A 21,380-nucleotide genomic window follows, 5' to 3' on the forward strand; every position below is an offset into this window, starting at 1 on the left:
CTTATTTTATGTCAATACGCCTGTTTTAGCTGGTTTATTTTTGTTAATTACCACTAAACTCAATAGCCAACGGGTCGATCGAGCAAATACATGTTGTTTATTTATGATAGATCTTTGGTCCAAAAGAGTTATTCTTGCAAACCGAAAGTTAAACTCAAATGGTCGTTGTCGACTCGGGTACCACTTGAAGTATGCTACAATGTACCCAAGGTATGGAAAGTACGCTAAACGCAACCGGTCATATTCTGGTGTACTTTTTAGCATATTTTCCTTACTCCTGGTACTTTGCAGTATACATTTGATCAACCAGGATACTTTTAAGTGGTACCTGAGCTGACAGTAACCAGTCATGGAAGGCTCAACAAGTAATTTTGGGCTTAGGTACTACTTAAAAGAACCTGGGTACATTGTAGTATACTCAATTTGAAAATATACTAAAATGTACCTGGCCATACATAATTATCTCCACCCTTTGTCTGTCTGTCCGTCCGTCCTGGCCACTATCTCCTATAAGCACTAGAACCTTGAATAACACACATGGTAGCTATGAGCATATGTGCGACCCTGCACGTTTTAGAATTTTGATCTAACCCCTTTGTCAAAAGTTATGGGGGTTGGGGTCGGGCCGGGTCAGAGATTTTCACTCATTTTTATGCTCTCCCAAAAAATTTTTGGGGGAGCATATAGTCGCCGCTTTGTCTGTCCGTGTGTATGTCCGTCCGTCCGTGCACAATTTTTGTCAGGGCTATTTCTTAGCAATTAATGACTGGAATTCAATTAAACTTTATGGGAAGCTTCACTACCAAGAGGAGATGTGAATATTAACAGCCTGTTCTGGTTGGATGATTTTTCACAGAGTTATGACCCTTTGAAATTTTTCATTAACTGTACATATAGTGCAATTCTTATCGGGGCTATTTCTCAGCAACTAATGACCGGAATTCAAAGAAACTTTATGGGAAGCTTCACTACCAAGAGGACATGTGCATATTATCAGCCGGTTTTTGTTGGATGATTTTTCACAGACTTATGGCCCTTTGAAATTTTCCATTAACTGTACATATATGGGAAGCTTCACTACCAAGAGGAGATGTGCATATTATCAGCTGGTTCTCATCGGATGATTTTTCACAGCCGGACAATTTCTAGTTCTGTTTTATTTTATTAGTTGCATATCATTTTAGGAAGCATTATTGCACCAGTTTCCTTTATATATTTGCAGTGATTCTGAAGACCCAATATGATGGGTGTCAAAGATGGTGCTGAGAATAAAAGAACAGGAAAGCAGTTGACGACAGTGTGTACTTATGTGTTTTATAATGCACATAAACTTTGAAACCATTATTATTCACCAAACAATAATCTTGGTATATTTTTTTGTAGACTGATTGACCAATTTAAGTGCATAACTTATGATTATGTCAAATTTTTTAATTAAATCAAGACTGAATTACCGTAGGTGGGAAAGACATTTATATCCAATGTACTGTAATTACTCAAAGTAAAATTTAGAAAAGAAAAATATTAGAAAATTACAGGTGTCTGAAAATTTAGAGACACAAATTAAGGTGTCCGAAAACTATAATTATATTGAAATAAATCAATGTACAATGATTTTCTTGTGATTAACTGTTCTTTTTCTGCTTAAACAAATAAATGCAACTTCACAGCTTTGCTAACTCTTGCCTGAAATGATATAGAACAAAAAAGTGAAAACAGTAAAGGACAACACTGTTTCAAATGCTGTTGAGTGAATCAATTATTTTCTACCGGTATACATGATTATTTACCCAATTATGCAAATGTAATGGTCCATTTGCCCTCAGACATGCATCTGCAAGGTTATATGACCTTAATCCGGTTGTAAAAATCTGTGTCACAAGATGAGCAAACAGGGCCTAAGTCTGTAGAATAGCGTGGTAAAATATACTGTCAGAAAATTAAGAGACATATTTATTATGGAAAAAAAACCTGTATGTCGAATTATTAAGAGTCACACAATTTTTTTTTTTTGCTCAAAAAGAGGGTGTCCAAAAACTTAGAGTAATTACAGTAATCACTAATCTACATTTTCTGTAAGGAGCTTCTGCAGTAAAATTGTATGGAAAACATCTACAAGTGTTATAAACAAAATTGTCAATTTTTGAAAAATGACAAAATTTAGTGCTGACAAAAAATGAATGCTTTCAAGGTATGTAAATGCTCAAATACTGAAAATATTTTTTTAATAATTATGTACTCTTGTGAAAGTCAAATGATTATATTACACAATTTAAGCATCTAATTTAATCATGCAAAAAAAGTTCACAATATCAGGTAAATATTGTAAGCTATGACTTAACAGACATAAGTTGAAGTGCATTGGAGTTTGAGAAACGACAAAACACAAAAATCCATTACGTTTTAGATGCCCCTAGATCCACCAGACATTGTTCCACGTCTGGAGTCAGAGCTGGAAAGATTCCTCACTGATCTAGAAGCGATTCCTATTCATGATATTGATAGAGCTCAAAGGTATATACACTTTTATATTCTTTTGCTGAAGTTTTCTACTGTTTGTGAAATAGTTCTTATATCATGTTGACATTGTTTTGGAGTACAAGGGCTTTTTCTCATTATTTTGTGAATACATGTACATGTATTACTTTTATCCTCTTAACTTGGGAGTTTTATTGTGAATTTACTTTAAATTGGAATACAGTACTATAACCTGGTTGATATCTTCTGCATATTATAAAAATAACTTTAATAAAACGTCAAATTCTAAACCTAAAGATACCAGTTAAATAGATATTACAACTTCAAGCTCTTTACATTTATTTCTATACTTACCAACACAATTTCCAATCATCTCAATGAGATGTTTTGTAGATTTTCAGCGCCCACAATTTTTGGCAGATAGACATATTGCTGACTATCCAACTGTTTACTTTTCATGTTATATGGTACCTGATTGCTGGTACGTTTTTATACGGCTAAACCAAGCAATAATGCTTTTATATAAGCTTTTATTTTCTTGCCACACTTGCTGTACCCACGCCTTAGCACCCAATCACATTTAGGCCTTATAAAAATAAAATAAATGTCGAAAGCACCAACACATTGGATTTCCATGTGTCATTTATTTAAAACATGAATCGTTACTCTTCACAGATTTGTCCCTCGTGTGCCTGAACCATTAAACTTACTGCACACTGACCTTTGTCCTGTACAGACCACAATCCAGGTGGAACGTAACCCCACTACAGGTCACCTTGTGGGCTTTAAAGAGGTATGTATTATGGAACGTAACCCACTACAGGTCATCTTGTGGGCTTTTAAGAGGTATGTATAAAAACATTGCAAAAAAACCTAGCCTATGTGACTTAAATGTGACTTAATGCATTTGAAAAGGTGCAGACTTTACTTTTAACTTTTTTTTTTTTTCTATCATTACCACTTTGAAGATTTAAATGATAGATACTCAGGTCTTTAATTTTTACATTGCCTGATTGTCAACAATTAAAGAGAGCATCGAGGCTAGTTAATATGGTATACTCCTACTGACTGGACGGTCACGGGTTCAATTCCAACTTTGTGAGCGTCTTTTTAGATTTAACAGAAAGACATCAAATACTGGTTCTACCCAGGAAATGGACTCGAGACTTACACTTCTGATGCGATTGAGCTTAAATAACTAAGTTTAAGCCAAAGGATGTTTTAAGCATGACCAGGTATTCCCCTTTTTTTTCTCGCACTCATTTCAGGCCTACCTGTCAGAGACAGGAAAAACAGCCAGAAACTCGTTATCTCTGAAGAGAGCCCCGGATGCCACGTATGACAGTGTGAAGGGAAACACCCTTAACTTCCCTTTCTGGCCAGGTATTGTTATATGTTACTTTATACAACGCCACTTCTGACAGTGTTAAGGGAAACGCTCTTATTTTTCCTTTCTGGCCATGTATTGTAATATGTTACTTTAGAAAATGCCACTTCTGACATTGTGAATGGAAACACCCTTAAATTCCCTTTCTGACCAGGTATTGTAATACGTCACTGTAGACAATGCCATGTCTGACAGTGTTGATTGAAACACCCTTATATTCCCTTTCTGGCACAGCTGACAGTTTTTAAAGAAACACTCTGAACTTCCCTTTCTGGCCAGGTATTGTTATAATTTACAGTAGACGATGGCACATCTGACAGTTTTTAGGGAAACACCCTTAACTACCCTCTCTGGCCAGGTGTTTTAATATGTCACTGTAGACTATCAATGGCTTACTGTAATTGATCATCCATTTCATGGTTTCAGACACTTTATTTGAATAAGTAAAACCCTTAGATTGCCCAATAAAAACAATAAGTGCCACAATTTGTATTGTGAATCTTTTAAACAAAACTTATTGTGCATACTTAGTATTGAAAAATAAATATATCATTGAAAGGGACTGTCAACCACGAATGACAAAAAAGAAAAGTTCTAATATACCGTATTTTTTTACAATTATTAGTTTATATTGATTAAAATATCACGTCTTGTATATTACATTACTTGAAAAAAGTTCATATTTTCAGTATATTCGGTAATAAAATTTTGCGATGTGAAATCAAAAGTACATCCCGAAAATAGGTGACATAACGATGTACACACTATAAATAACGCAAGTAGATTGATCATTTTATATATTAGATATATCATGTATATACAATTCACTATGCATGCACAATTTGCATTCTTGGGTTTACCACGTGACGATGATGATCAATCTACTGGCGTTAATGATAGTTAACTGGTTGTTAACTGGTAGACATACCCAGTAAAATTTATTACCGAATATACTGAAAATATGAAAACTTAACAACTTTTTTCAAGTAATGTAATATACCAGTCGTGGTATTTTAATCAATATAAACTAATAATTGTAAAAAATACGGTATTTTACAACTTTTCTTTTCTTCGTCGTAGTGGTTAACAGTCCCTTTAAAGTTTTTAATTTTTGTGTGCATATATACAGTAAAATAAACTATTTGACAGTCACAGGGGAATTAAAATTTTGATTGGCTGATGATTAACTATATATTAAAGTGACTGGTAACTAGTCATATCAATAGTCTTTTCCTCTATAATTGTCTTTTAAAGATTTTAACATAAAAATGATTGATGTTTTATTGTTGTTTAAACTTCAAAATCTGAAGGTATAAACTCATATTTCTATATTCACATTTCTTGTGTACCCACTAGAGTAGCAAGGTAACAGGTTGTCTATTTGTTTGATTTTTATTTGACTGAAGGTGGTCAGGATGAACCTAGTGTGGATGATCTTCTAAAAACAACTTCCAGTGAACAAATAGACTTTGAAAACAGTAAGAATGTATTTATATGATTCCAAACCAAGACTGAGTTTTAGTGAAATAAAAATGAGTTTATGAAAAATGGTGTTAGTGTCTATTAAAGCAATTTTAGGTTATTTTGATGAGATAACAAATTTTTTTTCATATGGTTAAAACTTATTTTTCACTTGTAATGCAAATTGTTAACTTGTGATTATACTTGTGAAAATATTAATATTTCAAAAATGAAAAGCAGAACTGGCTATTGCACCAAAACAAACACATAGTATCTTACTATATAAAGGATATGTGTTTGTTTTGGCACAATACTGAGTTTCATTCGGGTTCCCTTTATTCCAAAACAAGGCTGAATTACAGCATGGAAAACCTTATCTGCATCGTGATGTGATTTCTGAACCTTAAAACACTGTCTGTCCTCAATCATGACACATTTCAACATGAATATGGGTAGACAGTTGTTATTTCAACAAAATAGTGATCATGTGCGGAAGGAGGATTAAGCATTCTGCAAGTTAAGTGTTATTTTGATATATAATTTTGCGACCCAAGAAAGCTGTCATCAATATTGACATGAATTAATTAGTTAAAATAAAGTGTTGTAAAATAATAATCTCCTTTAATTACCAATAGTTATGTTAAATTTTAAGCACCAGAATGGAGTTTATGCTGCTTCATGCTGATATTGTGTTTGTTAAGACTCAAATTGTGTCAATATAAATTATTGTTATTATTTTTATTATTATTGTGGAAAACATTGGCTCCAAGTTATTTCAAGCAACAAAGTTTAGTGGTGAAACTTTGTGTGTCCCATTGAAACCTCTGTGTGAGGATTTTTCTATGTAAATGAAATTTATACTAACGCAGCATTAGGTGTTAAATAAAATGTTTTTCTTATGACCATAATTGTCAACATTACCGGTAAATATTTCATGTTCATAACTCCTGCATTTAAACAAAATAAATTTTAAGCTCAGCTGTTTTCGGAAAAAAACAGAGGTATTGTCATAGCCAGCTCGTTGTCCGCCGTCCGCAACGTGCTAAAATCTTAACATAGGCTCTAAAATCAAAGTGCTTCCACATACAACTTTTAAACTTCGTATGCAGATGCACCTTCATGAGTTGTACACGCCACTCCCATTTTTGGGTCAATAGGTCAAAGGTCACTTCTGACAAGCTTTCATTTATTTAAAACTGTACCCACAGCCGAGCATTGGCAACCGCTATGCGGTGCTCTTGTTATGTGTCTATATTCTTTTAATTCAGATCTACTGACAGTTGCTCCAGGACTTACAGAAGGCATGACCTTTAAGTCAGCGACCTTGAAAACTGACCAATCCAGTGGCAGCAAGCCAGAGGTCATGACCTTTACCGACATTATGACCTTGAATGATGACCTTGATGACCTATATCTAGAGGATGCTGAAGGGGTTGACGTGAACAATGCTACTAGGAACGAAGATGTGGGTTTCGATGTAAACAATGCTGCACAGGTATTTTAACTTTTTTGTTATGCAAACATTTGTTTTGGACGCTAAGTTTCTGCATTAAATGAGTTGAGAATTTTTGTGTACAATCATTTTATTGTTGCCTGGGAGACTTTGATTTTGATTAAGTTGGTGTATAAGATACAGCCTAAAATGCAATACATTTTGTTTGTAAACATGTGGCCCATTTGCAAAATATAATAGTATATTATAAAATTATTATTTAATTATATTATTATGATCACATGCTGTGATCTTTTTTGAGTATGACAAACATGCTGTACTTTAAGAGTTATCTTTTTTTACAGAAGAACTTTTGCTTATGCAAGTAACAGGTCTTGTTATAATTCATTCAGATACCAAATCTACAAAGAAGCCAGAGTTTAGAGAAACTGGTTGAAGTAGACCTGAGCAAGACACCTCAAGACACCAAAGACACTGCTGTAAAGGCAGAAGACAAGGAGGAATGGGCTGTCATGGTGGACGTTGACGCCCCTGTCGATGATTTCTACAAGAGAGTGCCCGATATGGCCCACAAGGTTTGGAGATTTTGCTTGTAGCACATTTTCTTCATTAATGAGTTTCTTGATTCTTAATAAATGGACTGCTAGTATTTATACATATTTTTTATGTCTTAAATGAGTATAATTATTTTTATGCCCCCAAAGGAGGGCATATAGTGATCGGACGGTCCATCTGTCTGTCCGTCTGTCCTTCCGTCACACTTTGCGTTTAGGTTTCGTGTTTAGGTTTCGAAAAAATGCTCATAATTTCTATGTCGCTTCAGATAGCAACTTGATATTTAGCATGCATGTGTATCTCATGGAGCTGCACATTTTAAGTGGTGAAAGGTCAAGGTCAAAGTCATCCTTCAAGGTCAAAGGTCAAATATATGGCTTCAAAGCGGCGCAGAAGGGGGCATTGTGTTTCTGAAAAACACATCTCTTGTTTTAAATGAAACAGTGCATTAAATTAAGATTCAAGCAGTTAAAAGCAATATTAAACTGAACCTATTGTTTGAAGTATGCTTCAGTATTACCATTTAAGTCAAGGAATGAGTATGAAAGAAATCATGTAAATAATTTTGTGATGTGTGTAAGAGACACATGTAGGACTGCACGCAATTTCTCATCTTTATGCTTATTTTACTCAACAATTTACCAGTAATTAAAGGGACCTTTTCACGTTTTGGTAAATTGACAAAGTTGAAAAAAAATGTTTCAGATTTGCAAAATTGCTTTGTAGTTATGATATTTGAGAAAAAATAGTTATACTAAACATTTACCATGCTCTAAAATATCAATTTCATGCATCTTTTGACAATCTAAAAACCTGAAAATTATATAGCGTTACAATCGCAAAACGATAGAATAATTTGGAGAGTTATGTTGTTATCGTTATATTTTGTGACACTACAAGGATTGCTTAATTAAAGTATAAAATATACCACACACTGTATCAGCAGGGCTGGACTTGTGGTTTAAGTGCTAGTATTTCCTCCAAGTGTCAGTGGTTCAAGCCAAGTTGAGGATTACTTTTTTTCTTTAAATTTTATTTTTGTTTTCTACTGGAGCTATTTATTGCCAATGTTTACATTTATTAATTTAAAGCATTTAATGACAAACTTCAATACATGCCAAAGTCTGTGAAAACGTCCGTTTAATGTCAGAGTACAAGCTCCACCATAGGCAATAATTTCGGACCTTTTATACGGGAGAATTAAACATGAAATTGTTTTTTTCATTACTACACGTAATACATATACCTTATATTTCTTTAGTTTCCACTTGAGGAGTATGATCAATCTTAAGGTTAAAACCTATGTATATTTCCAGTGGCCATTTGAACCCGACGTCTTTCAGAAGCAAGCTATTCTCCGTCTTGAAAATCACGAAAGCGTTTTTGTTGCGGCACACACATCGGCTGGGAAAACCGTGGTGGCGGAATATGCCATTGCCTTGTCTCTGAAGCACATGACCCGGACTGTCTACACATCGCCAATCAAGGCATTGTCCAATCAGAAATACAGAGATTTCAAGATCACATTTGAAGATGTAGGATTAATCACTGGTGATGTTCAGATTAACCAGACGGCCTCCTGTCTTATAATGACCACAGAAATTTTGAGGTAAATTTTGATGAGTTCAGTCATTGCAATGAGCAGGTTGACCAATGCATCTGTTATTAATTAACATCAAGAACATGTTGAAATTCCTCTTAAAAGAAACTCAAACTGTTGTTTCCATCTTGTCCTATGGAGATCCTTGGTTCAATGCCCATTCTGTGTGTATTCTTAAGATCTGAAAGTACTGGTTTTACCAAGAACACAAACTTGAAAGTACCTAAGTATTTAGATGGCTTTAGATGAAATTATGGTAAATAAATATTTAAAACATTTAAATGTATGCATTTTAACCAGGTTTTCCGAAGGAAAAAACTGGTTCTTAGATTGGCGAATGCTGGGGGGCAGGCGGAACAAGCTTGTCCGGACCATAACTATGTAATTTATTGTTATATTTTAAAATCATTTGGCACATTTGTTCACCATCATTGGACGGTGTGTCACGCGAAAGAATTACGTTGATATCTCCAAGGTCAAGGTCACACTTTGAGTTCAAAGGTCAAAAATGGCTATAAATGAGCTTATCGGGCCATAACTATGTTGTTCATTGTGAGATCCTAAAATCATTTGGCACATTTGTTCACCATCAATGGAGGGTGTGTCGTGCGAAAGAATTACGACGATATCTCCAAGGTCAAGGTCGCCACGACTAAAAATAGATTGAATTTTAAACAAGGGGGTAACTATGAACAATCAGTAACAATGCACATTTTGAGTTATCTCCCTTTATCAGACTTTTTTTCAAATTGAAATCAAGGTCGCCACGAGTAAAAATAGATTGAATTTGACACAAGGGGGGTAACAATGCACTTTTTGAATTGTCTCCCTTTATCAGACTTTTTTTTCAAACTGAAAACCTGGTTTTGTGATAATTTTATCCCTTGTAATAACATGTAGGTAAACTCACCTGAGCATAATTTGCTTAAGGTAAGCTCTTGTAATCACACTTAGTCTGTCTTCCATTGATGTGCCTTGCGCCGTTTGTGTCCTAAACTCTAAGCATGTTACCACTCTAGAGGCCAGCCTTTTGCTCAATCTTTATGAAACTTGATCATTATTTTTATCTTGGAAATATCTAGTCCAGTTTCGAATTTAGGCCATGTGTGTACCGTAGTAACTAGGTCTATTTTTAGAATGACCTTTTTACCACTCTGAAAGCACCATTTTTGCCTCAATCATGATGAAACTTGAACAGAACATTTATCTTGACAAAGCATTGGCCAAGTTCATGATGAAACTTGAACAGAACATTTATCTTGACAAAGCATTGGCCAAGTTCATGATGAAACTTGAACAGAACATTTATCTTGACAAAGTATTGGCCAAGTTCATGATGAAACTTGAACAGAACATTTATCTTGACAAATCATTGGCCAAGTTCATGATGAAACTTGAACAGAATATTTATCTTGACAAAGTATTGGCCAAGTTCATGATGAAACTTGAACAGAACATTTATCTTGACAAAGCATTGGCCAAGTTCATGATGAAACTTGAACAGAACATTTATCTTGACAAAGTATTGGCCAAGTTCATGATGAAACTTGAACAGGACATTTATCTTGACAAAGCATTGGCCAAGGTCATGAATGGGTCATGTGTATAACCCTTTCTCCAAAAAGAAGCAAAGTGAAAACGACTTTTGTAACCACTATAAAACCAGAACAGCCTGTGAGTAACTCACAGTTTGTTCAGTTTTTATGCTGTTTGCTGCTTATAAGTATCTAAGGGTTAGAATTGAAGCCTTTAAAACTTGAATCTAGTAAGAAAGGTCTTTATTTAAATCTAACTTTCTAAGGGACCACACATGCGTCAAAATAGGTATCTAAGTGGTAAAGGGTTAAAAACAAGGTCACCTGGTCAAACATTTTAGAAAACATTACCACCCATGAAAATCATTTAAATCTCAATATTTATTTTAACATGATAACAATATTTATCACAACAATATAGGGGGCATGTTTGAATCTGTGTCAGGAGGAGTTGAAAACTAGGTCACTAATTAAATCTGCAATAATTGGTTTAACTTGAACTCTTGTGAGTGCTTTAGGAGTCGCAATTGTGACTAAAATGTGTATTACTTTGATATCTTTGTCTAATTTTGAATAACTAATTAATATTTTTTTTAATTGTATATATTTATGCCCCCCTTTGAAGAAGAGGGGTTATATTGTTTTGCTCATGTCGGTCCGTCCGTCCGTATGTATGTCCGTCCACCAGATGGTTTCTGGATGATAACTCAAGAACGCTTAGGCCTAGGATCATGAAACTTCATAGGTACATTGATCATGACTCAAAGATGACCCCTATTGATTTTCAGGTCACTAGGTCAAAGGTTAAGGTCACGGTGACCTGAAATAGTAAAATGGTTTCAGGATAATAACTCAAGAACGCTTAGATCTAGGATCATGAAACTTCATAGGTACATTGATCATGACTGGCAGATGACCCCTATTGATATTCAGGTCACTAGGTCAAAGGTCAAGGTCACAGTGACTTGAAATAGTCAAATGGTTTCAGGATGATAACTCAAGAATGCTTAGACCTAGGATCATGAAACTTCATACGTACATTGATCATGACTCGCAGATGACCCCTATTGATTTTCAGGTCACTAGGTCAAAGGTCAAGGTCACGGTGACCTGAAATAGTAAAATGGTTTCCGGATGATAACTCAAGAACGCTAAAGCCTAGGATAAGGAAACTTCATAGGTACATTGATCATGACTCGCAGATGATCCCTATTGATTTTCAGGTCAAAGGTCAAGGTCACGGTGACCCGAAATAGTAAAATGGTTTCCGGATGATAACTCAAGAACACTTATGCCTAGGATCATGAAACTTCATAGGTACATTGATCATGACTCGCAGATGACCCCTATTCATTTTCAGGTCACTAGATCAAAGGTCAAAGTCACAGTGAACCGAAATAGTAAAATGGTTTCTGGATGATAACTCAAAAACGCTTATGCTTAAGGATCATGAAACTTCATAGGTACATTGATCATGACTCACAGATGACCCCTATTGATTTTCAGGTCACTAGGTCAAAGGTCAAGGTCATTTGAAACAAAAAATATCTTTAAAAAAAGATATACAGCGTTGATAGTTCATTGAATGAGATCAAGGATAGCGAATGTCTTTTTCTGTGCAGTTCTTAGCTGCATCACACGCAGAACGGGATGTTACGCGCAGTTTCGCTGCTTATTTTACATTATTACATATTGCTGGTCATAAACCTATAGATACAAAACAGAAAACCAAAAGAAAAATGGAAGTGACATTAATACATATGAGTCAACCGGCCACATGCGAAGTATCCGTATTTATAGGCGCGTTCTTCGAACAAACCTGTTTAAGTGGTTTGTCAGGCATTGCTATTTGATATGATAATTAGCAGTATCGAGAATCATGCTTAATACATTAGTCAATATGGTGGAATAATTATTGTTAAATTAATCAAAAATAATTCTTATCATTGTATTGTTGAAAACACATTAAGAATCTATTATTGACATACCATAATTATATTGCTGAATATCTTCATTTAACATATATCTGGTCTAAAGGAAATTCCAGGTCACCTAGTTCACATCTTAAGTCTTTAACGATTATTTTACTGGCCGCGAACTCCAGTGATGACCTGTATATAAACTCTGACATTCACACACTGGCCACGAATTGACTCGATACCTCGCCGGTTGAAATGCAATGCATTAAAGTGGGGCCTTGCTTCCACTGCTCTTTATACTTTTACATGTTATTATGTTGACAGGAATATGGAAGCAAGTACTAAATATGAGAACATAGCCTTTAAGTATAAACGCTTTTGCGCTGGTAATTCTCTGAAAATAAAAGGTGCACGCACAAACTGTATTGATGTCAAGAATTGAGTGTAAAACTGTTCTATGTATTAAGCCTTTTCATTAGAGATAAAATTGTTTCATGCAGTAAAATAGTGTTACAAAGACGCGGATATGTTTCCAATGTTCTGGTGGTATACTCAAATCAGCCAATGGAATAAATGAAGTGTATTCATTCGTACCAAGCCGCGGGAAATTTCATTTGAATTTTATTGGACACTTAAAAAGGTCAGGTAAGGTGAAAAGCTGGCTTCATACAGCTACGCAGAAAAAAAGTTATGAGCTATTGTCATCACCTTAGTGTCGGCGTCGGCATCCGGTTAAGTTTTGCATTTAGGTCCACTTTTCTCATAAAGTAACAAAGCTATTGCATTCAAACTTGGTACACTTACTTACTATCATGAGGGGACTGGGCAGGCAAAGTTAGATTACTCTGGCGTGCATTTTGACAGAATTATGTGCCCTTTTTATACTTAGAAAATTGAAAATTTGGTTAAGAAAAAAGTATACTTTTTGTGATTGGGAATATAGCCAAATTTCGGCTATAAAATCGGGCCAAATCAAAACCCTGCCTAGGATCATGAAACTTCATAGGTACATTGATCATGACTGGCAGATGACCCCTATTGATTTTCAGGTCACTAGGTCAAAGGTCAAGGTCACAGTGACACGAAATAGTAAAATGGTTTCCGGGTGATAACTCAAGAATTCTTAGGCCTAGGATCATGTAACTTCATAGGTACATTTATCATGACTTGCAGATGACCCCTATTGATTTTCAGGTCACTAGGTCAAAGATCAAGGTCACAGTGACAAAAAACGTATTCACACAATGGCTGCTACTACAACTGACAGCCCATATGGGGGGCATGCATGTTTTACAAACAGCCCTTGTTGAAATTGAACTGCCCATGAACGTGATAATATGTCCATTACAATTTTAAACTAAATTCTTAGTTTAAAATGTGCTCATTACATTTTATCCAGGAAACACAAAGTTTTTGCAACAAAATACTATTTTCTATAAGTGCGAGTCTTGTGTAATAACTCTTAAGTTTTTGGACACTTAAATATAGGTATTTTTTTGTGGCTTTAGATACAAAAAATATTTTAAAATACAAGTTTCTGAAAATTTAGAGACAAATATTCAGGTGTTTGAAAATTAAGAGGAACTCTGAAACTTATTGTTTCAACAAATATATGCTTGTAAAATACCACCTCCTTTAGTATAATATACTTTTTTTTATAGCTTTCACTTTAAGCTGTTGGGTGAAACTATTGTCAATAACCCATAAACATAGTTATTTACCCTACAGCGCAAATGTAATGGTCCACTGCATTGAGACATTAGACTGCCAGGTTTTATGACCTTAATCCGGGTGTAAAACTGCATGATTGGAGTATCAGCAGAATTCCTGTAAAACAGCATTGTAAATAAACTGTTAGAAAATTTAGAGTCATTGATTATGGACGCAAACCTGTAAATCCGAAAATGTAGCCACACAAAATTATTATTTTTGGCTAAAAATGGGGGTGTCTTAAAATTTATAGTGTCGGAAAACTTAGAGTAATTATGGTATACACATCGTTTCCTGTTTATAACATGAAGACTTTATTGCTGGTCTATTGTTGTTCAACTGGTCAAATTTCATACAAAATCTTAATTTAAAAATGTGTGAATATGACTGATCTATAGCTTGCTGAAGATATATGCAAATAAAGCAAACGTCATTGCTGTTATTTATTGCTTCATGCTTGCAGATCTATGCTGTACAATGGATCTGATGTGATCCGTGATCTGGAGTGGGTCATTTTTGATGAGGTGCACTATATCAATGATGCTGAGGTAAGCAATATGTATAACAGAACCTTTATGACATAGTTGAAACTTAAATACCTTCTTTTCAATCATAAGCACCTACATGTATTTTATGGAATGTTCAATTTGACATTTTTTAAGTTTGAGTTTTGCTGAGTGCAAATTGCCTTTGTTATTCTACGACTTGTATTACTAAAAAAAAACAGCTGAATTTCAAGACATTGAATTATTGATTTTTATGAATGCAGTTTTTGTCAAAAATCAAACAAAAAAACACATTTCATTACCATAATGATTTGGTTCAACAGAATGTGATGGATGATTTGTTCTGCAGAACGTGATGTGATGATTTATTCTACACAATGTTATTTATGCTTTGTTCTACCCAATCTGCTTCAGCATTTGTTCTAAAGAAAATGATTAAGGAGATGTTTTACAGAATGTGAAATATGGTTTGTTTTAGAGATTTTTAAATACATTGTTTTTTGTACAGAAAATGATATAATTTATGATTTAGTTCTCCAGAAATTCATATACCAAATTTCTGTTCCAGCGAGGTGTGGTATGGGAGGAAGTGCTGATCATGCTACCCCAGCATGTCAACATAATCCTGCTCAGTGCCACTGTACCCAACACAATGGAGTTTGCATCATGGATAGGGTAGGCACTTGTTGATCTGATCACTGTACCCAACACAATGGAGTTTGCATCATGGATAGGGTAGGCACTGGTTGATCTGATCACTGTTCCCAACACAATGGAGTTTGCATCATGGATAGGGTAGGCACTGGTTGATCTGATCACTGTTCCCAACACAATGGAATTTGCATCATGGATAGGGTAGGCACTGGTTGATCTGATCACTGTACCCAACACAATGGAGTTTGCATCATGGATAGGGTAGGCACTTGTTGATCTGATCACTGTACCCAACACAATGGAGTTTGCATCATGGATAGGGTAGGCCTTGTTCTGGCCTTGTTCCACCAGCACAACACAGTGGGTACAGTGGCCTACTGGTACGATGCTGGCATAAGAATGTTGAAAACCTGTGATCTTTTGTTCCAATACTGGTCAGACCAGTACATGTAAAATGTTTGTGAGCAAGAAATTGATGATATGCTTGCTCATCTCAGCAAGAGCATAGAAAAGTTAGCCAATGTGCCATGATTGCATACTGTGCCTTGTTTAAACCGATCACTTGTAACCATGGTTGCATACTGCGCTAAATTTAAACAGATGAATGGTAACCATGGTTGCATACTGTGCCAAGTTTAAACCGATGACTTATAACCATGGTTGCATACTTCGCCTTATAACCATGGTTGCATACTTCGCCAAATTTTTACAGATGACTTGTAACCCAGTAAAAGTAGGCATAAGATGTACCATCAATATCAGACATAGATCCAAGCCTTTAAGAATTTATATAAAAAATTATCTCACTACATCCATCACCAGTGAGAGTGCATCATGGAATGTGTAGGCATAGTTTTTGAACATCTACTTTAATTATGTACATTGATGGTGAACATTAAATTTCTTAAATGATAAGTCTGTCCCTTTGAGCATTTGGCGTTACTCATCTGTTCAAATGTCTTTTGCAATGCTGATTCCACTATGTGTAGGTAAACAAAAGATTGTTGCAGCAAAAGTGCTGAATTATTCTATGCCACTTGTGAGAATATTTGTTTCTTTCTTTGTTATAAAATGTGATAATTTACCATAATATACAGAATATCCCATGGGCGTCGGAAGAAAATTGACATTGGGGCGGCGGAGGGGCTGGGTATGGGAGGGAGTATCACCCTTCCCCGGAAATTTTTCAAAATTTAGCATCAAATGGCGCATTCTGGTGCGTTTTTATGCCTTATACCTAACCTTATACACGTCTATTGCAGGCATATTCTGAATGAAAAAAGTTGTGAAAAACAGACAATGGAAAAGTGATCTCTATATGTCACAGTTTGTACTTTGTAGCAGGCGACACAACAATAGGGATTATGTTGGTTGAAAGAATGTTCTTCAGGATTTTTTCCCCGTAATTCCGCTTTGGAAATTTGAAATTCGTTAGTTGGTTTGGAGTAGACATATTGAAATGACACAAAAAGTGATAAAAAAAAATTAAATAAGTTTTTAGAATTATCGATTGACTTTGAGTTATTACATTTAATTCAGGTTTCTTGAGGTATCTTTAATTTTGTGATAATCAAGGACTATCGGATATCGGCCAATTTGTTTCATGCCATACTTTCCTTTATATTAATAAAAAGAAGCAAAGGGTTAGATCATACCGACAATTAAAGATTCCCAGGTTTAATTACTCAAGAATAAAGGGATTCTCGTTATAAAAGAGACCGATCAATTAACAACATAATTGACACGTACATTACCGCTGGCGGGTGATGAAAATCAACAATACACGTATCATAACCGCAAAAGCGTGATTACCTTGCTTCGTGGTAAAGATATTTTCAAATATACGGGTATTGAAATGTGAAAAAAATGAAAAAAGGTCTTTGCCGAAATTTTATTTTTGCCGAAAATATTTGGGCAGCGGCCGCAGCCCCTGTCGCCCCAGCTCCGACGCCTCTCGTAAACTCACGTAGTGAGATACGATAGTTAACAGCACACCTTACACGCAACCTGCATTCGAACAAAGAAAGGGTCAACTAGGTGCTACGTTTTCTATGTTTACTTCAATTAGAGGTCAAATCTTCACATAATTCCATTCTTAAAGCCCCGGCTTCTGAATGTGTAAAGTTTCATTGTTTGGTTATTTATAGAAGTTTACAAAGGGTTCGTAGAAGTTATTGCGAATAATACAGCTCACGGAAGTGTATGTTTTTGCATAATAAAAATACGACGTCATAGTCGCATAAAGTTCACCAATAACTACAGGTATAATACAGACCACAACAAAAATGCTTTATTATCGCTAAAAACGAATTTAAAAAAACAAACTAAATATAATAAGAGATATCTTTTTAAAAGTTATTCGGCGAACATGCTGACTTTGAAATAAAGTTTGCAATGTATGTGTCTAAATAATTAAATTGAAAAACAAATATTAAACATGTGTGTGTGTTTTTCACTTTTTAGTCACATATTCACCGCATGAAATATGTGTTATTAAACTTAAACCACACATTAGTATCAGTAGATAACAAATTTTACTACGGGAGTTCATTATCATATTTGTTCTAACATGGATAATTATGAGTTTAATTCTCAACCATAGTTAATATGTAACACGCAGTTTTCTTTTGAAACATTCAAATGACACGCGTCAAGCGAAATTTGGTCTTATGTCGTTTCAGCCAGCATATTCTCGATATTCCCACAAAATTCATTTAATATAATGGTGATTGCAAATTTTATTATATATATTTACAGGTTCTCATTATACCATTTACATAAAAAATTTTAATGCTTTCAGAACGTCTAAAAAAGAGATATGTTGTTGTTATTTTGTTTAATTTATCTCTATAACATTAATATGATGATAAACAGTGCACACACTTCTCGACCGGTGCGTTAAGACACACCCTTTATAAATGTAAATGGGTTGTGTTCATTTCAAACTTACGATTTAAAAAGCTATAAGATAATTTTGAAAAATAAGTTGCGTTTAAGATTATGCAATAGCGAAAACCTTCAATGCCTTTAGCGCATTGATTAAAACTATGTTTGTGGTATTTCTCCATCCTGTTTCGCGCGATATAAAGTATTTAGCAGACGTAACTATTATTTTCCAAAATAAAACATTGTTTTCACACGTTACTGGATTCACATAAGTTAAAATGAAAGCATCAAACATTTTGTATGAATGATTATAATTTATCTCGTATAAGCTTATTTGAAAACCAATCGATGAAGCGCAAAAGGTTTGCAGTTTCACTTTAGTTTACTTCTTAACGCGTGTTAGGCGTTGTGGATATCGTTTAATTATGTCAGAATCGTATAAAATGTCATCTTAATAATAGTATAAACAAATATTAATCACGATTATTTAAAAATTACAACATCGAGGCAAAACAGAATAAAACAAGTTTTATCAGAAATTATTTCAATTCATGCAACAGGTTTCATAAAACATATGGGCGGTGCTCTGTGGAAAGGGAGTAAAATGCATGTGCAAGAAGTGTCGTCAACACAGGCGACACATGCTAATCTGGGACGACACTTTACGCATATGCATTAAACTCCCTTTTCACAGAACACAGAATATAAATTTATAGGAGAAAATGATCTATATTTGACGTCATGAAACGCATTTATTAAATAAACAAACCAGGATTATTGTGTGTTTTGAGGATTTTGAAAAAAATGAGTTAAATCAACAATTTGTCTCAAAATAATAAATTTTTGAACGGACTTTATTCAGTGCATAAAAGACAAAAACTGCATTATACAACATTCAACTCCAAGAGAAGTATTAAACAAATAAGCAAATGGAATAAAACCCGAAACCGATGTGAACAACAGATAGTGAACACATTATATTAATTATTGACACATGGATGCGTAGCTTTCAATACAAAATGATCATGACATATATTTCAACAAATACTTTCTACGAAACAACTCATAGTGTGATTTATGCAAGTCCTACATATTTACTGTTGACCATTTGTTTTAAAAATGCATCAATGTTCAATAAAAATGGAATAAATATGAATCCTTTTTGGCAAATAAATTCACTAGAATACATTTAAACAAACTGTGTTTTGGTTGCACTGAACATAAATCTTCTTCAGATGTAATCAAATGTATTATATTTAAACAAATACCACTCATATTTTCTTCAGCGTTTCATCAATTATCTGAATAGCAGAGTCTACATTTAAACCGAAATAGTCACATTATGAAAATACGTATGAACACCACTGTTAAACATAGGACCGTTCTGACAAAACAATATTAATTGGAATAGGAACTGCTCAATTGCGGTCGGTTTAGCCAACCAGCATCCATCATGCAGTTTTTATTGTAAATTCCTTCTTCTTTTATATAGTACAACAAGTGCTTTGAGTACTTACCGCAGTGCACAGTATATCCGCAAATGAATATGAGTATTACGCCACTTTAAAATCACACGCAGTCTTTGTAAAAAGTTTAACACATCATGCATGACAATTCTGATTTAACATTTACTCAATCGATGCATGTAGATAAATGCATTTTCCTCCACAAGACTCGCTGGAAGAAGTGTGGTGTACTGTGGTGTAGTGTAGTGTGGTTTAGTGCTATGTAGTGCGGTGTTGTCTGATGTTGTCTGATGCTGTCTGGTGTAGTTCGGTATAGTGTGGTGTGTTGTTGTTTCGTGTGGTGTAATGTGGTGTGGTGTAGTGTAGTGTGTGGTAGTGTATTGTGGTGTAGTGTACTGTGGTATAGTGTGATGTAGTGTGGTGTGGTGTAGTGTTATGTAGTAGTATGTTGTGGTGCAGTGTGGTGTAGTGTAGGTCACTGTAGTGCGATGTAGAGCGTTGTAGTGTGGTGAAGTGCGGTGAAGTGTCGTGTAGTGCGGTGTAGTGTTATGTTGTGTTGTTTAGTGTAGTGTGGTCTAGTGTCTAGTGTGTTATAGTTGTGCAGTGTGATGTAGTATGGTATGGTTAAGTGAAGTGTGGTGTAGTGAAGTGGGGTGTTGACTGGCGTTGTGTGGTGTGTCGTAATATTGTGTTACGTAGTGTGGTGTAGTGAAGTATGGAGTAGTGTTGCGTAGTGTAGTGACGTGTGATGTATAATAGTGTAGTGTGGTGCAGTGTGGTGTAATGTAGTGAATTGTGGTGTATAATAGTGTAGTGTGGTGTAGCGTAGTGCAGTGCGGTGTAGTGCTGTGTAGTGTGGTGAAGTGCGGTGTAGTAATTTGTTGTGTGGTGTGGTGTGCTTTAGTGTAGTCTGGTGTATAATAGTGTGGTTTGGTGTACTGTGGTGTAGTCTAGTGTGATGTAGTGGTGATTGGTGTAGTGTTGTTTAGTGTAGTGCGGTGAAGCGCGGTCTAGTGCGATGTAGTGCGGTGTAGTGATGTGTAGTGTGGTTTAGTGTGGTGTTGGTTGGTGTTGTGCGTTGTAGTGCAGTTAAGTGCGGTGCAGTGTGGTGTAGTGGTGTGTGGTACAGTGTTGTGTTGTGCGGTGTAGTGCAGTGCAGTGTGGTGTAGTATAGAGCACTGTAGTGCGATGAAGTGTGGTGTAGTGCGTTTAAGTGTTATGTTGTGATGTGTTGTATAGTGTAGTATAGTCTAGTGTGGTTTAGTAGTGTAGTGTGGTGTAGTGTGGTGCAGTGTGGTGTGGTGTAGTGGGGTGTAGTGGGGTGTAGTATGGTTTAAATCAAGATGGTCATTGTTTTTATACCAAAATGGTGGTGAGTAGAGACAAAAGAAGAAGAGGTTCGACTTTGTATATAGACGAACATTTAGATGAACGTTGAAAATTGCAGTCAATATAAGTGTTTAGTTTCTCGTTTAAGTGAAACCTGAATTTAATTATGAGTATGTACAAAAGACTTCTACTTGAGCATTTTAAAAAGTATTGAAATGATGTGATACATAAAGCGATATTTTGAAATGTTTCTCTGTTTTGTATGGACATTTTAATTAGCATTACCGGGCAAGATCACAACAAATAATATTAATACATGTTAGATTCGCTTCATTTAATATGTTTTGTTTATCTTTATAAATAGTAAAATATGTATATTTAGAGTGTATCAGCAAACCAATACATAAACAATAATGTAGGATAAATATAATATTGGTTCAT

At 35.0% G+C, this 21,380-nt stretch overlaps 2 protein-coding genes across 16 annotated transcripts in view; one reads left to right on the forward strand and one right to left on the reverse strand.

The window, feature by feature from the left end:
• LOC127839182 (uncharacterized) overlaps positions 1-21,380 on the reverse strand; it is a 111,546-nt gene that overhangs the window by 32,986 nt on the left and 57,180 nt on the right. The window lies entirely within an intron of this gene.
• The window catches only part of LOC127839181 (helicase SKI2W-like), a 138,113-nt gene that overhangs the window by 72 nt on the left and 116,661 nt on the right, over positions 1-21,380 (forward strand). For 6 of the 14 annotated variants that reach the window (XM_052367421.1, XM_052367418.1, XM_052367422.1 and 3 more), the window contains exons 1-8: positions 130-210; positions 1,223-1,297; positions 2,408-2,514; positions 3,154-3,271; positions 3,747-3,861; positions 5,272-5,343; positions 6,595-6,821; positions 7,172-7,354. In XM_052367421.1, the coding sequence (XP_052223381.1) occupies positions 1,241-1,297; positions 2,408-2,514; positions 3,154-3,271; positions 3,747-3,861; positions 5,272-5,343; positions 6,595-6,821; positions 7,172-7,354 (879 nt within the window). In that variant the 5' untranslated portion in view covers positions 130-210; positions 1,223-1,240. Of the gene's footprint in view, positions 1-128; positions 211-1,222; positions 1,298-2,407; positions 2,515-3,153; positions 3,272-3,746; positions 3,862-5,271; positions 5,344-6,594; positions 6,822-7,171; positions 7,355-8,650; positions 8,944-14,561; positions 14,647-15,172; positions 15,280-21,380 lie in introns of those variants that run through there. The other 8 variants (XM_052367427.1, XM_052367426.1, XM_052367416.1 and 5 more) reach the window with 8 other exon arrangements.

The sequence above is a fragment of the Dreissena polymorpha genome, chromosome 7, assembly GCF_020536995.1.
Source record: "Dreissena polymorpha isolate Duluth1 chromosome 7, UMN_Dpol_1.0, whole genome shotgun sequence".
NCBI lineage: Eukaryota > Metazoa > Mollusca > Bivalvia > Myida > Dreissenidae > Dreissena > Dreissena polymorpha.